General features: G+C 36.9%; 3 gene segments (V, D, J or C); 2 read left to right on the top strand and 1 right to left on the bottom strand.

Moving 5' to 3' along the window:
* Window positions 1–2,909: 2,909 nt before the first annotated feature.
* Window positions 2,910–3,406, top strand: LOC121912439 (the record flags this gene model as incomplete). The annotated part of the segment is given in 2 exon segments: window positions 2,910–2,961; window positions 3,087–3,406. Coding segments are annotated over 2 exon segments (372 nt in total), but the record flags the coding sequence as incomplete, so codon positions are not given.
* Window positions 3,407–6,200: 2,794 nt separating this feature from the next.
* LOC121913439 lies at window positions 6,201–13,727 on the top strand. The segment is given in 3 exon segments: window positions 6,201–6,252; window positions 6,378–6,683; window positions 13,420–13,727. Coding segments are annotated over 3 exon segments (666 nt in total).
* Window positions 13,728–15,078: 1,351 nt separating this feature from the next.
* Window positions 15,079–16,992, bottom strand: LOC121913438 (the record flags this gene model as incomplete). The annotated part of the segment is given in 3 exon segments: window positions 15,079–15,392; window positions 16,629–16,684; window positions 16,985–16,992. Coding segments are annotated over 3 exon segments (378 nt in total), but the record flags the coding sequence as incomplete, so codon positions are not given.
* Between the last annotated feature and the right edge of the window lie 93 nt (window positions 16,993–17,085).

The raw sequence follows: 17,085 nt of genomic DNA, 5'->3' as shown, positions 1-17,085 counted from the left end.
ATGTTTATTTCATAGTTGTGGTTTCAGGGTGAGTTAACAGCAAAACAACAAACAAAAGGGAACTAAAGCTAATCAACCTAAAATTACCTATTTAAACACAAAGAAACAAAAATACAAATCACTGACATAACTCCTAACTTAACAGAAACAGGAGGAAAGATATAAAAAAAAATGCCATCCACCCCTACAGAAACTGGGCTGTTAAATATATTTACAAAGTTATTTACAATGCTCTACACAGTGGGCCAGAGAAGGAGAACAACAACAGCAACAACAATAACATGAGATACATGACTAGCAACAGCAGAAACAGCCGGAGAAGGACATCCCCACTTCAGTGCGGTCCATGGGGTTTCCTGCGGATGAGAAAGCACAAAGAACTCTGGGGAAGAAGTCAAGTTAGTAACATGCATTAATGGTAAATGAATACATACAGATGGAGAAGAGGAGAGAGGAGCTCAGTGCATCGATGGAAGTCCCCCGGCAGTCTAGGCCTATAGCAGCATAACTAAGGGCTGGTCCAAGGCGAGCTTGGTCAGCCCTAACTATAAGCTTTATCAAAAAGGAAAGTTACACACAAGTGATGGCACAATTGTGTGTTGAATTGTACATTTTACTCTTTATGGTACAAATCTGTAAGTATGCCACTTGTGAAAAGTGCAAATTAACAGTAATGCACATTACTATTAATTTGCACTGCTTTTAGCAGAATTTTCATAAGTGGCATATTTACAAATTTTTATTGTAAACTGCAAAATGTACGACATACTACTCAACACACTATTGTGTAACTGACTACAAACAGTGAGGACTACAGTGAGTTTCAATTAACAACAGCTACTGAATACCCTTGAAAGTCAAATCACTTGCATGTAAGTCTACAGACAACCGAAGAAACAACAACAACAACAACAACAACAACAACAACGCAGGTTCAGGTCCCCCGGCCGTGGCCCCTTCGAGCCTTACGCTATAAAATATTGCTGGAATGTTAAAGAAATGTATAAATCTGCCCAAAAAAAATTAAAAACATTGAAGAAATACTTTAAAATGACCTAATTTAAATAAAGTTTAATACAGTATTCTTTTGTAGATTCATAGAATTATCCAGTTTATCCTGAAGGCCGCCCAATCAAAGCACAGATTTCCAGATGTAAAACACAAAAAAATTACATAAAATTATATTCAAATTATCCTCTTTGAACACCCATTAAAGGTATCTTGAGAGCTTTAGGCTTTAATTGTATGTGATTGTCTCATCTATTTACAGTAAATTCCTGGTAAATACTGGTTTTATACTGTACAAAAAATAGGATCATGTGAAAATGGCATACGAAAACATAATTTCAATAATCATTACTTTATATAAACATTATTTGAAAGTAATTACGAGCAACTGTCTACAGACTTTTCCAATTAATGTATGAGATTAACTGTATATGAATAGTATTTGACAGTAATTACAAGCAACTATCCAACATATCCGTCTGACACTTTTCTTCAGAGGGATATTTCTTATATATTGTGTCTACACTGCCATCATTCTTCAGAACCTGCCACTTATAGGGTGCTTGAGGCTAAAGAGAACTATTGTATTTAGGTCTTGATGCACAACATATTGGTGTTGGGGCTACATATCAAATGAAATGGTGATAAAAATGTATGTTTGTTGTATCCTATGTATCTGCTCCTCAGTCTGCATATGAGAACTATTTCCTGTTCAAACAAAACCACCACTAGGAGGCATTAAAACACTGCTAAAAGAACTCAGGGCCTTTAGCAGAACACGCGTTTGTGAATAAATTATACACGAAACACCCGAAAACACATGTGTCACTGACTTTGTCACAAATGAAATGTGTGAAAACCACATGTGCTTATTGTTCAGTTTCTGGATGGTTTGGAGAAAAAAACAAACAAACATTTGAATGAAACAGTTTGGATTCAGCCACAGTGGACAGACTGGCATGTTCACATCTGCGACCGCTTTCAAGCACGTGGTCTTGTTCTACTTTGGCTCTACATTGGACCGTTCATGTCTCTGGTCTTTCTCACATTGGATGAAACTGATCTTCAGTGTTTCACTTCCCTCTCTGAGCTCAGTAACCATGGCAACAGACAGGCATCACTGATGAACCATGGCAACAGACAGGTTTCACTACTAAAGATAAAAATTTTCAAGCTGAACTACTTTACTTTACTTTAACTACTTTAGTTTAATCAACAAACTCAAACATCAGTTTTAAAGAACTCAGTGTTACGCATTGTAGTCTTTAATACTTTTATTTGATTTGAAATTTTTCAGCTTAATACCAAACCCCTTACACAGGTGTCACTCATTAAACATGAAATCAGACGGACTTCACTACTGCAGCAAAATGCTTTTTCCAATGAAAAAAAAATTATACCAACAAATACAACATGAGGATAAACCAGCTACAGTGATATTATGGTATTCACTGTTATAATGATTGAGAAAAACACATGAAATGTTTCCAGATAATAGACTCACTAAATAAATGCCTTGTAGATTTCATCAGATGAAACTATATAATCATTAAGTAAATGTAATCAAGAATATTTTCTTTCATACAAAGTCTTAAAGGATGGAAGATACTCTGAAAGATAATCTTTCTGCTATCATCAAACCAAATCTATGTCAAAAAAATCAACACATCGTTAATCAATATTCTGGTAAATTGATTGATCCATTGATGAAACAACATCATCAGAGTAATCCAAGTCCCTGTTGGAGTCAGTCAGAGCATTTCCATAGAGAGCCACTTTGCATCAGCAGCACCATGCTCCAGTGCTCTGGGAGAGTTTATAGTCCTGAGACTTGAACACTGGATGACTGACAGCTGTCCTTCATCACAACAGAAGCCACAGAAATCCTCCTCATCAAAAACATGACTTTGATCTCCGTCCTCATCTGGACTCTCCTCTGCTGCTGCTTCACAGGTAAAGTCCAGAGAATCAAACTCCTCTCCTCTATGAACATCCGTCCCTCTGAAATGAAGCCCACAAAACCATCAAAACCATCAAAACCATGACGCTGCTTTATGTTTTTGTCTCTGTATCCTCAGAGTCCAGAGGTCAGATCACAGTGACTCAGCCTGCAGCAGTGACATCTGCTCTGGGAGGATCCACAACCATCAAATGTAAAACTAATCCTGCTGTGTACTATGATGGCTCTGACTACTACTTAGCCTGGTACCAACAAAAAGATGGAGAAGCTCCTAAACTTCTCATTTACTGGGCTACCAGACGAGCATCAGGGATTCCAGATCGTTTTACAGGCAGTGGATCAAAAACTGACTTCACTCTGACCATCAGTGGAGTTCAGGCTGAAGATTCAGGAGTTTATTACTGTCAGAGTTATCACTATATCAACAGTCAGCGTGTGTTCACACAGTGAAAAAGCGTCGTACAAAAACCTCCCTCAGTCAGACTGAACAGAAACTGAACTGACTGCTGCAGCTGGAAGCTACTGCAGAGACTGATACAGTTCACTGAACACACACACACACACACACACACACACACACACACACACACACACACACACACACACACACACACACACACACACACACAGATGATTTATGATGTTCATAGTGTCTCTATCAGTTTTCCTCCTGAAGGTCAAACAGTCCACCTCCCACCTCAACAACCTCTTACTGAGTCAAACAAATATTTAATCATTCAAGATTCATCTTGACTCAAAAATGTAAAATCTATCAAACAGAGACATTTTGTTCTTTCATGCTGCCCCATCATCACTTCAGCTGTTAAATCCTCTTCATCACATTATGTTATGACACATCTCACACTCATCATCGTTCTCTGTACAAAAAAGTTGGATGAACTTCATAACTGACAAGATAGAATAATCATCTCATGATGTTCACTCATAAAAGTCAACTGTAAAAGCTTCCAAACTACCTCACGTCTTCTCTCATTTCAATCTAGTAAACTAAAGTACATAGTAAACTTGGCAGAATTTGCTCCAGATACTCTTCATCTGTTAAAATTTAATGAAGTGCAAACTGCCCCGAGCTAGATTCTTTCATTCCCCTTGAAGATTTTTAAACTTCAATTATTTACAGTATGTGCAACGTAAAAATCTGATGTATCAGCTACAAATTAATTACAGTGTATTCAACCCAATACAAAAATCACTAAAAGAGAATAATGTGATTATAGTTCATTCATTCAAATACAATGTAGACATTTGACCAGTGAATTTTCCCAGCAGTGCATGTGAAGTCAGATCATATAATGACTACCTGCTAGGGTTGGGCCCAAATACAAACACGTTATTCAGCAAAGCACAAATATTGTTTTTGGTTTTTTTTGTTTGTTTTTTTACGAATATTTGTTTCATACAAATATTTTAAACAGTATTTGTTGTTGAGAAGAAAAAAAAAACATGTCAAATACCAGCGTGCAGGTCGGTTACATCACTATCTCAGTGTCTCTCCTCTGCTCCGCTGTTACGTCTATCAGCAGGTCTCAACGAGGGGAGTCACATCCACCTGCTACATGACATGATACATTGATGTTATCATAGATGCTGAGCTTAACTTTCACTGTCATATCAATAATGTCACAACATCAGATTTCTATCACCTCAAAAAATATCTCAAAAATCAGAGGCTTTCTGTCAAATTCAGACACTGAAGAACTAGTACATGCATTTGTCACAAGCAGACTTGGCTATTGCAATACTATTTTTTCTGGACTCTCGAAAAACTGTTAAGCGCCTGCAGCTTATACAGAATGATGCTGCACGTATTTTAGACAAGACTAAGAAAAGTGCACATATCACACCTGTTCTTAATTCCTTGCACTGGCTTCCAGTAAATGCTAGAATTGATTTTAAAGTCCTCCTACTCGTCTACAAGGCACTGAATGGCACTGCTCCAAATTATATTAAGGAATTGCTTTTGCCATATGAACCAACAAGAAGCCTCACATCATCAGCCAGTGGTCTCCTTGTTGTCCTCCATGTGAGTGCTCTAAAGCAGGAGAGGCTGCATTCAGCTATTATGCTCCATACAGATGGACTGACTTTCCAAGTGATATTAGAGATGCCCCAACACTTAGTTCCTTTAAAAGTAGACTTAAAACATTTCTGTTTACTGTTGTGCTTAACTAGGTTGAGCAACTCTCTGCTCCTGTTTTAACTGAATTATTATGTACTTTAATTACCTATGCGTCCATGTATACAATCATATGTTTGCTTGCTTTTATGTATGATGATATGTATGCTTGTATTTTATGTATTTATAATTGTATTGCTCTTGCCCTTGTGAAGCTCATTGTGTTGCTTTCTGTATGAAATTTGCTGTATAAGAAAATGTGACATGACTTGGAAGAGCAGATATTCAGTGAGAACACTGAACATGTGGAAGCAGCTGCAGACTGATCAAAGCTCTCGTGGTGTCTACAGTTTGTGAATTGCAGCTACATGAAGATTATTGTTTGAAAAGTTGCACATAAGTTACATTATGATCCTCTGAGCTCCAACAGATGAACCACAAACATTTGGTAGTGCAAATACAGACACTCAGACACAGAGGTATAAATCACCATCAATACAGCATTACACCAGTCAATCCCACAATCTGCCTACAAGCTTCCTGTCTCTGCTCCTCCATCCCCATGCTGAAATACAGAACAATATAGTACAGAGCAGGACAGAGAGGACACATGTGAGGGACACCATGTAGAACAGACTCACTGTTTCTGTTAAAATGTTCTCCTTTCATCCTATACTTTGACATGCTTTAAAAACTACCATAATTTACGAGTAAAATGGTGACAAAAAATGATAAAATCCCTGTGAATATACCCAGAGACAAACTCAGTATCTGGAGATTCATTGAACACAGTAACATGTGACAGCAGTTTATTATTGTAATAAGATGTTTGTGCACAGATGATTTGATGAAAGTTTCTTTATTGTTCATACATACAAAAATGATCAGCATTACTGCAAGCATTAAAAAAGTATCACTTGAGAATGTGATGATTATGTTAATTAGTCAGAGCATTTCCATAGAGAGCCACTTTGCATCAGCAGCACCATGCTCCAGTGCTCTGGGAGAGTTTATAGTCCTGAGAGTTGAACACTGGATGACTGACAGCTGTCCTTCATCACAACAGAAGCCACAGAAATCCTCCTCATCAAAAACATGACTTTGATCTCCGTCCTCATCTGGACTCTCCTCTGCTGCTGCTTCACAGGTAAAGTCCAGAGAATCAAACTCCTCTCCTCTATGAACATCCGTCCCTCTGAAATGAAGCCGACAAAACCATCAAAACCATCAAAACCATGACGCTGCTTTATGTTTTTGTCTCTGTATCCTCAGAGTCCAGAGGCCAGGTCACAGTGACTCAGCCTGCAGCAGTGAGATCTGCTCTGGGAGGATCCGTCTCCATCAGCTGTAAAACTAATTCACAGGTGGATATAGGAAGCAGTAGCCGTAAAGATCTTTTACACTGGTACCACCAGAGAGATGTAGAAGCTCCTAAACCACTAATTTACAGGGTTAATGAGCGAGCACCGGGGATTCCAGATCGTTTTTCAGGCAGTGGATCAAAAACTGACTTCACTCTGACCATCAGTGGAGTTCAGGCTGAAGATTCAGGAGTTTATTACTGTCAGAGTTATCACAGTGGATATGTGTTCACACAGTGAAAAAGCGTCGTACAAAAACCTCCCTCAGTCAGACTGAACAGAAACTGAACTGACTGCTGCAGCTGGAAGCTACTGCAGAGACAGATACAGTTCACTGAACACACACACACACACACACACACACACACACACACACACACACACACACATTTCTTTAAATGGATTTAACAACTCGCACATTGTAGCATTTAGGACAAATAAAAATATGTAAAAATGTATTACGTATAAAGTAAAACGGTTTCTGGACAATGATTGTCTTTGTGGAAATCAACAAAGTTCTTCATCACAGCTTCTCATCATTCATTCTTAGCCTGTTACGGTTTGATCCAATGTCTTTAAATGATAATGAACCCATTTCTTGACCTGACTGGTAAGAAATGTCTTGGTCATGACCTTTGACCTCAGCCTCCTACTGGATCACATCTATCTCAAATATGTCCCCTTAAGAGAAATTATGAAGACACAGATCAGCATCAGAAACTTTCATAATCACAGCTCCCACCACCAAAAAATATCAATCACACTAAATATTATCTTACAGTAAGAAACTAATTACAGTAAGAGGATCAGAGATATGAAAACATTTTTATTTTTAATGTACATTGTTGAAATTAATTTCAATTTAACTTAATAATAGTTAACTACTGAGTGTAAGTGTAAAAGTAAATTTGGTAATCATTTTTAAATTGTATTTATTTTTCTTTTATCTTTTCTTCATTTCAAGCTGTTCACATTTCAGTTTGACAATAATGTGTAAAGACCAGTTCATTGAAGGTGGTCTGAGTTAAACTAAATGACCAAAGTGTTAAAATTAAAACAAGATCTTTCATGTAAGTCAAGGCAAAGGTTATTTAAACACACAAAAACACATTTATGTATTACATGGAAAATTATATGTAATATTTGCAGAGAAACATATGTCCAACATCCAGTCTGGTTCCTCCACCAAAAACCTCTCACTGTAGAGAGACACGGCTGTCTGACATCAACTGAGTGTCATTATATTTTCTATATTTTACTGTTAATTGAATTTGATTTTAATTTCTGTAGAAATATATTGAAATAAATATGAAACATTGTAAAATAACTTTCTTTCAGTGAGAAGAAGCTGAAACCATAAAAACATTCTGTACATTAACCTCATAACTTGATTGATCCATATCCATTTTAAATTTAATTGATGTGATGTATTTTGTGGTAATACATTTAGATGGAAGAAATTACATCCTAAAAAAAGCCCAAACCACATCAAAATGAATATAAACACATCCATACCAATATTCTGAAAGTTGATTGATCCATTGATCAAACAGCATCATCAGAGTAATCCATGTCTCCTGTAGTAGTACACAGCTGGACAGATGTGAAAGACACCATGTAGAACAGACTCAATACTTCTGTTAAAATGTTCTCCTTTCATCCTTTACTTTGACAGGCTTCATCAATCATTCAATCATCATTTATGTGTAAAATGGTGACAAAAAAATGATAAAATCCTTGTGAATATACCCAGAGACAAACTCAGTGTCTGTAGATTCACTGAACACAGTAACATGTGACAGCAGTCATTCTTTAAATTATATGTTGCCTTGGACACATATGATTTGATGAATATGTCCTTAATAATTTAACATAAAGAGAATATCAGCATTATTGCAAGCAAAGAAAAATATCACTTGAGAATGTGATGATTATGTTAATTAGTCAGAGCATTTCCATAGAGAGCCACTTTGCATCAGCAGCACCATGCTCCAGTGCTCTGGGAGAGTTTATAGTCCTGAGAGTTGAACACTGGATGACTGACAGCTGTCCTTCATCACAACAGAAGCCACAGAAATCCTCCTCATCAAAAACATGACTTTGATCTCCGTCCTCATCTGGACTCTCCTCTGCTGCTGCTTCACAGGTAAAGTCCAGAGAATCAAACTCCTCTCCTCTATGAACATCCGTCCCTCTGAAATGAAGCCCACAAAACCATCAAAACCATCAAAACCATGACGCTGCTTTATGTTTTTGTCTCTGTATCCTCAGAGTCCAGAGGCCAGGTCACAGTGACTCAGCCTGCAGCAGTGAGATCTGCTCTGGGAGGATCCACAACCATCAGCTGTAGGGTCAGTCGTCAGGTTGATGAATATTGTGGCAGTTCTAAGCCCTGTTTTGCCTGGTACCAACAGAAAGATGGAGAAGCTCCAAAACTTCTCATTTACGATGCTACCACTCGAGCATCAGGGATTCCAGATCGTTTTTCAGGCAGTGGATCAAAAACTGACTTCACTCTGACCATCAGTGGAGTTCAGGCTGAAGATGCAGCAGTTTATTACTGTCAGAGTGCTCACTATATCAACAGTCAGGTTGTGTTCACACAGTGAAAAAGCGTCGTACAAAAACCTCCCTCAGTCAGACTGAACAGAAACTGAACTGACTGCTGCAGCTGGAAGCTACTGCAGAGACTGATACAGTTCACTGAACACACACACACACACACACACACACACACACATTTCATTAAATAGATTAAATAATTTGCACATTGCAGTTTTTAAGATAAATGAAAATATGTCAGAACACTTTAAGGAAAACAGTTTCTGGACAATGATTGTCTTTGTGGAAATCAATTAAGTTTTCCATCACAGCTTCTCTCCATCAATTCTTACCATATTATGATTTGATCCAATGTTTTAAAATGATAATCAACCCATTTACCGACCAATGAGGAGAGAGATTGGCCGGAGACTTTTGGTTAGAAATTACTTGGTCATGACCTTTGACCTCGGCCTCATACTGGATCACATCTATCTCAATTATATCCTGTTAACAGAAAATATGAAAACACAAATCAGCATCAGAAACTTTCATAATCACAGCTCCCACCACCAAAAAATATAAATCACACTAAACATTATCTTACAGTAAGAAACCAATCACAGTAAGAGGATCAGAGATATGAAAACATTTTTCATTTTTACATTGTTGAAATAAATTTTAATTCAACTTCATAATAGTTAACTATTAAGTGGAAATTTAAATACTAATTTTTGTTAACATTTTAAAAGTAGAAGTATTGTTCTTTAATCTTTTTTCTTCTCAAGCTGTTCACATTTCAGTTTGACAATAATGTGTAAAGACCAGTTTATCGAAGCTGGTCTGAGTTACATCATGATTAAAACAGAAGAGAATATAAGTGATATAAATCAACACAGATGATATTTGTATCTACTACAAACATTTAAACACATTGAAGCTTTAAATGTCAACAATATGTGTAATATTTGAGTACAAACTTACTTCCCACATCCAGTCTGGTTCCTCCACCGAACATGAACCACAGTGATACAAACTGACTGAGTCGTCGTACAAAAACCTCTCACTGTAGAGAGACACGGCTCACTCAAAAAAACAAGTCTCTGTTAGTAAAATTACAAGTAACATCACCTGAGTGACAGATATTTCCAGAATGTGTACATTTATTTCATGTTTTAAAGATAAATTGATCTTAATTTCTTTAGAAATACATATAAATAAACATGAGACATTCTGAAAGAAAATGTGTCCAGAGAGAAAAAGCTGAAACCATAAAAAATACATTCTGTACAATAATCTGGTAAATTGATTGATCCATTGATGAAACAGCATCATCAGAGTAATCTAAGTCCCTGTTGGAGTCAGTCAGAGCATTTCCATAGAGAGCCACTTTGCATCAGCAGCACCATGCTCCAGTGCTCTGGGAGAGTTTATAGTCCTGAGAGTTGAACACTGGATGACTGACAGCTGTCCTTCATCACAACAGAAGCCACAGAAATCCTCCTCATCAAAAACATGACTTTGATCTCCGTCCTCATCTGGACTCTCCTCTGCTTCACTCAGGGTGAGGAAAATCATTTTTCTGTCATGTGGAAATCATTTGGAGTGTAGCTGAGTTTCACCATCTCATGTCCAGTGTTTCTTCTGTTGGACAAAATGTTGTCTTGACTCAACCAGCAGCCAAATCACTGCAGCTTGGTCAAACTGTCTCTATTGACTGTAAAGCTAATAGACAAGTGTATCAGCACTCTGGACCACAATACTATCTGTCCTGGTACCATCAGAAAACTGGAGAAGCTCCTAAACGTCTGATCCACCGAACATCAGACAGAGTTACAGGAATCTCCTCCAGATTCAGTGGAAGTGGAGCAGGGAATGGAGTTGACTTCACTCTGACCATCAGTGGAGTTCAGGCTGAAGATTCAGGAGTTTATTACTGTCAGAGTTATCACTCTATCAACAGTCAGGTTGTGTTCACACAGTGAAAAAGCGTCGTACAAAAACCTCCCTCAGTCAGACTGAACAGAAACTGAACTGACTGCTGCAGCTGGAAGCTACTGCAGAGACTGATACAGTTCACTGAACACACACACACACACACACACACACACACACACACACACACACACACACACACACACACACACACACACAGATGATTTATGATGTTCATAGTGTCTCTATCAGTTTTCCTCCTGAAGGTCAAACAGTCCACCTCCCACCTCAACAACCTCTTACTGAGTCAAACAAATATTTAATCATTCAAGATTCATCTTGACTCCAAAATGTAAAATCTATCAAACAGAGACATTCTGTTCTTTCATGCTGCCCCATCATCACCTCAGCTGTTAAATCCTCTTCATCACATTATGTTATGACACATTTCACACTCATCATCTTTCTCTGTATAAAAACGTTGGAAGAACTTCATAACTGACAAGATAGAATAATCATCTCATGATGTTCACTCATAAATGTCAACTGTAAAAGCTTCCAAACTACCTCACGTCTTCTCTCATTTCAATCTAGTAAACTAAAGTACATAGTGAACTTGGCAGAATTTGCTCCAGATACTCTTCATCTGTTAAAATTAAATGAAGTGCAAACTGCCCCGAGCTAGATTCTTTCATTCCCCTTGAAGATTTTTAAGCTTTATCTGATGTTTTCATGATTCCTGTAATAATTGATATTAATTGTAATTGTTGCTTTATTGTTGGTTGTCTGACTTTAGACGTGTTGTTCTTGTTTGCTGGTTGTTTGGTTTTCTGATCATAATTGTTTCTTGCTCTCTGGTCTCTCTTGTCACAACAGATCTGTATCTTAATGACACTGACTGATGACATAAATAAAGGTACTAAAAGTGTCAATCACATCTAGCAGAGCCATAATATATGTAGCATCAACATCTGCAGATCATGATGATCATAATTTATTGTGTTCAGCAATTCGTACATTACATGTCACTGAACAAACTGTGTTTGTGGACCAAATGCATTAAAGACACCAAACACTCCACACTGATGAGCCCATGATAACAACTGACTGTAAATACAGAGATAGTTTTTATCTCTGAGGTTTATTCTTATTAAAAGTTTGTGTAGTTTGATATAAAATATAAAGATGTTTTTAAAAAGGACAGATTCATTTTGTACCTGTTAGTCCAAAATGTGTGCAGACAAGATTCTGTAGAAGTTCACAAGTCTTCTGTTAAGATTTTTTGTGTTTTCATCTCTAAATCGTAACAATTGGTTGGAAAGTTTTACCTCCATGTTTCTTGTATTTTACCTCAAATGAGACATCAGAGGAGGGATGATGGCTGAGATAAATATGTAACTTTCACAAAGAGGAAATAGACTTTAATTCCAGTTTAAACATCAAGAATGAAACTCTGAAAGTATTAAAATTCAGATGAAAGAATAAAATGTTTTAAATAACACAGAGCAATGAGAGTCTATATACAGTTACTTGTGAGTGCACATATTCCATGTGATATACTGTCAGATATTGTAAACATGTCTTTCAAGGTCTGAAAACTTGTTAAATCCTACATTTTTTAAAATTTTTTGAAGGCCATGAAGTTGTGTATATACTGTGTGTTAAAATATTATTTCAGGTGCTTTAACATCAAGAGGAAGCCCTCTGAATTATTCTCCCAATAATGTTTTATTGAGTGCACCTGGGACATTTTGACATGACGTCTTTGACCTTCTGAATGAATGTGAGCTTGTAAAACTGTTGTAGCGTTAGAAATAAAAAACATAATATCATCAGCATACCGTCACATCAAATGAATGTGATCGTTGGTTGTGACCTGACTCAGCATTTGACCAAGAAGGTCTGTATATAAAGTCCACCTGATTCAACACATGTGTGAGTCCCAAAACAAGCCTTCAATTACATCAGCATGTCTACATCTAATTATTTACAGTATGTAGAATGTAAAAATCTGAGGTATCGGCTACAAATTACAGTGAGTTCTCCCAGCAGTGAGGAGGAAACAGCATGATATGTTGAGGACAGCTACAGTTCACTGACTCTGTGTGTTTGCATATCTGTCCTGCCTCTCTGCTCCCAGCCGTTAAGAGGCCAGTGTTGATCAGTGGCTGTCCAGACCTTTCACAGCCACTGACACGCCGGCAGCACAATGATGATGTCACTGACTCTACTGCTGGCCACCCTGGGGCTCCTTGTTCAGGGTGAGACTCTCTTGTGAAAACTTTGCTTCAGGATGCAACCAGGTTCACCACAATGATGTTCTGCTGTGATGGAGAAACACTGAAACAAGCAGCATTTACCTTCTTCCATCTATTCTCCATGTTAAAGAAATGATACTCTTCTGTTTTCATGTTGATCATCTTTCTCCAAGCTGGATTTGACTCAATAACCCCTCTCCTCTTTTTCATGTTTTCCAGGTTCATCAGGACAAAAAATCCTGACTCAGTCTCCTGGATCTCAGTCTGTTGTTCCAGGACAGACTGTCTCCATCAGATGTAAAACCAGTTCAGGTGTTAGTAACTACCTCCACTGGTACCTTCAGAAACATGGAAAGGCTCCTAAACTCCTGATTTATGATTCTACAAACCGTCAGCCTGGAGTTTCAGATCGTTTCAGTGGAAGTGGATCTGGGACTGACTTCACTCTGACCATCAGTGGAGTTCAGGCTGAAGATTCAGGAGTTTATTACTGTCAGCATGGTAGCAGCTACCCGTTCACACAGTGATACAACGTTGTACAAAAACCTCCCTCAGCTGAAGAGGAACTGATCTGACTCAACAGCTGCACTCAAACTAAAACAACAGAGGTTTTAATCTTTTAATTTGAACATTTTAACACTAAACATTTATTGTATTTTACAAAAAAAGATTTATTTTAAATACTTAATTAATACAGAATATGAAACATTTGGCTGAACATCAAATCTAACCTCTGTTGAAATTTTTTAATAAGTTGAATCTACTGACTACAACACATGAACACTAAAACTATTATTTATTATATTAAAACTATATTATTATGACTATTTATTTATTTCATCTCTTACCATTTTTCATAGATACTCAAACATACAATGTTTTAGAAATAAATTACAAAATGTTATCATGATAAAATTTACTATCATTTGTGTTGTAAAATTACTAATCATGTCATGTGACATATATTTGTCATTTTGCGTGTTTTTATTCCAGCAGCAAGTATTTATAATATAAACCAAAACACATTTAATTGATCATGAAATTAATTAATACTTGAATTATTTCCCTTTTTCATCTCTTTCATGTGTCTTTGTGTTTCAGCTCTTCAGCAGAAGCAGTTTGTAAAGATGTCCAGGGTTAAAATGTCAGATCACACTCATTTTATATCTCTTTATGCTGATGATATTTTGCTTTTTATTTCAGAATTAGAACATATTTCTGAGGGTTTTGTGAATTTGTTTAAAAGATTATGTATATGCTTTTAATACATCTGAAAAAATAAAAAATATTAGACTCTTTGCACTGACACACTTCAGTAACATAAGATGATTGGAGGATTTTTCATTAAAATTACTCAATTACTAATTATTACAGACAAATCTGAAGTGACTCCAGCAAAGCATTTTCTACAATTATTATGACTTTACTGTAAACTATGAAAACACATTATGGACTTACTACCACCATGACTGTGTAGCATTAATCACATAATATCTAAGAGTGTTGTTTGAGTGTAAATACTTTCCTAATATACAGTATATGAATCAATACATTATGTGATCTTACATTTTCCTTCTGAAGTCTTCATAGAGCAGTTGAAACATTTATAACTCAGTTTTTATCAGGATTTAATATCATTACTGTTACCATTAAGAGAAAATAATAAAGACACTTTTATAATAATAAACATGAAAACAAGTGATTTGATGAACAGATCTTTATTGTCTGGAAATACTGAAATTATATTGAAACATTACAACAAGCAAGTAAATATTGTTACTGAAACATGTGAAATAAAAGAGAGAGATAGTTGCAGAGATCAGAGTGAGAGCAGTAGCAGAGTAAAAGCAGTAGCAGTGAGTCAGGTCAGGACTGGGAACACTGGTCTCTCCTCAGTGTCTCTGAGACTGGAGTCTGGGAGCCCTGGGTGGCCTCACAGGTCACAGAGCCCACCTTCCTCCACTGGTCTGCAGGGAGCCTCAGGGTGCTGCTCCAGCTGTAGCGGCCGTCCTTCTGCAGCACCCCGGGGCTCCTGCTCTGCTCCAAGCTGCTGCTGCTGCTGCCGTCCACCTTCCAGGCCAGACTCCAGTCTGAGGGGAAGCCATCGTTGGCCAGACACATGAGCGTGGCCTTCCCCTGCTGCAGCTCCTCGCTGGAGGGGGGTAGCACCGTCAGGGTGGGACGGACATCACCTAGGAGACACCAATCACATTAGAGGACAGGGACCACACAGCTGTCAATCGAACACCAGACACTTGGACACCTTTACTGTGTTAGAGTGGATTTTCCCCTTTAAGGAGTTTCTGTCAGATGTTTTTTCTGCTCCACCAGTCACTCACTCACACATTGTTTCACTTCCCTTTAAGAAACCTCTCATGCAGATCAGCACGGAAAGAGTCCTCATATGACTCTTTACTGCATTTTATTTCACACTAGTTACTGAAAATAAGGACAAAGAGTTTGAATATATATCTTATAAATTGATTTTGAACATATTTACTTTCAAAACTAACAAACGAGCAACAGTTAATCAGATTCAGTGTTAAAGGACATTATGAGCAAAAACTAACAGACAGCCGTAATATACACAACATGTTGAGACATATTAAAGAAACAAATATCTTTCAGAACAAAGAAATATTTCAAACTGAGGTTAAAAGACAATTTTAGACACTTTAAATGATGAGATGCAGCATTTTTTGTTATAATCGCCCACGTTGTTCCGAACAGTTTTAACTCAACTTTCACTCAAAACTGAGACTTAAAGATTGAATTTTAAAAACATGTTTAACGTAGGATTGTTGTTCTTTAACCTTTCTGCTGTTCACATTTAACAAACTAACTGGAACATGTAAAGAAAAGTTCAGTAAAGCTGCTTTGAGTTCAACTTCAAGGTTAAAGAGGAGAAATGAACAATAAAATTGAGACTTTAAAGTGTTTTAGATCAGCTCAGTGGAAACTTATATCGACTACAAATGTTCAGACACAGAAATTACAAACTTAAGTGATGATTCGATATTTAATATTTGAGCAGAAACTTACTTCCAACATCCAGTCTGGTTCCTCCACCAAAAGTCAACCACAGTGATACAAACTGACTGAGTGGTCGTACAAAAACCTCTCACTGTAGAGAGACACGGCTCTCTGACTTTGTCACATTAAACTAAAACTACAAGTCCTCAAATTTCAGCTTTAATCTAAAACATTACATGATTTCTACTGTGGACCAAACACTTAGAATATATTGATTCATCATTTAAACTTCAAAAACAAACAAAACTCTTATTTTTGTTGCTGATGGACAACTGTTGGTCAAAAATTTGAAGTGAAAATGTAAAATCAGAAATTTCAATTTCTAGAGAAAACATATGTGCAAAAACCAAAATATCACTCAGGATTTAATAAAATACTTTTAAAGTTTAACTTACTTCCAACATCCAGTCTGGTTCCTCCACCGAACGTGTTCCACAGTGATACAAACTGACTGAGTCGTCGTACAAAAACCTCTCACTGTAGAGAGACACGGCTCTCTGACTTTGAACACAACAAACTCAACAAAAACAGCCTCAGTCTGTGAAACACAGCTGGATGATATGAAAATATATAACAGTAGGCCAATAATTTATATTTTTATTCTAAAATTAATCATTTTCTTTCATGTTTACTGTATTTTAAATTATGTCTTGAATTAAAACTGAGTGTTGTAGATGTAAAATGAATCAAAACAGACATTTCTGAAGACAATCTGTTCACAGAACATAAATGAAACACAGAAAATGATCACTGACACATAGTTAATCAATAATCTGGTAAATTGATTGATTCATTGATTAAACAGCATCATCAGAGTAATCGAAGTCCCTGATGGAGTCAGTCAGAGCATTT

This window comes from Thunnus maccoyii, chromosome 15 (assembly GCF_910596095.1).
Source record: "Thunnus maccoyii chromosome 15, fThuMac1.1, whole genome shotgun sequence".
Lineage (NCBI taxonomy): Eukaryota > Metazoa > Chordata > Actinopteri > Scombriformes > Scombridae > Thunnus > Thunnus maccoyii.
Note: the sequence above shows the minus strand (reverse complement) of the source record. Positions and strands in the feature narration are given on the sequence as shown.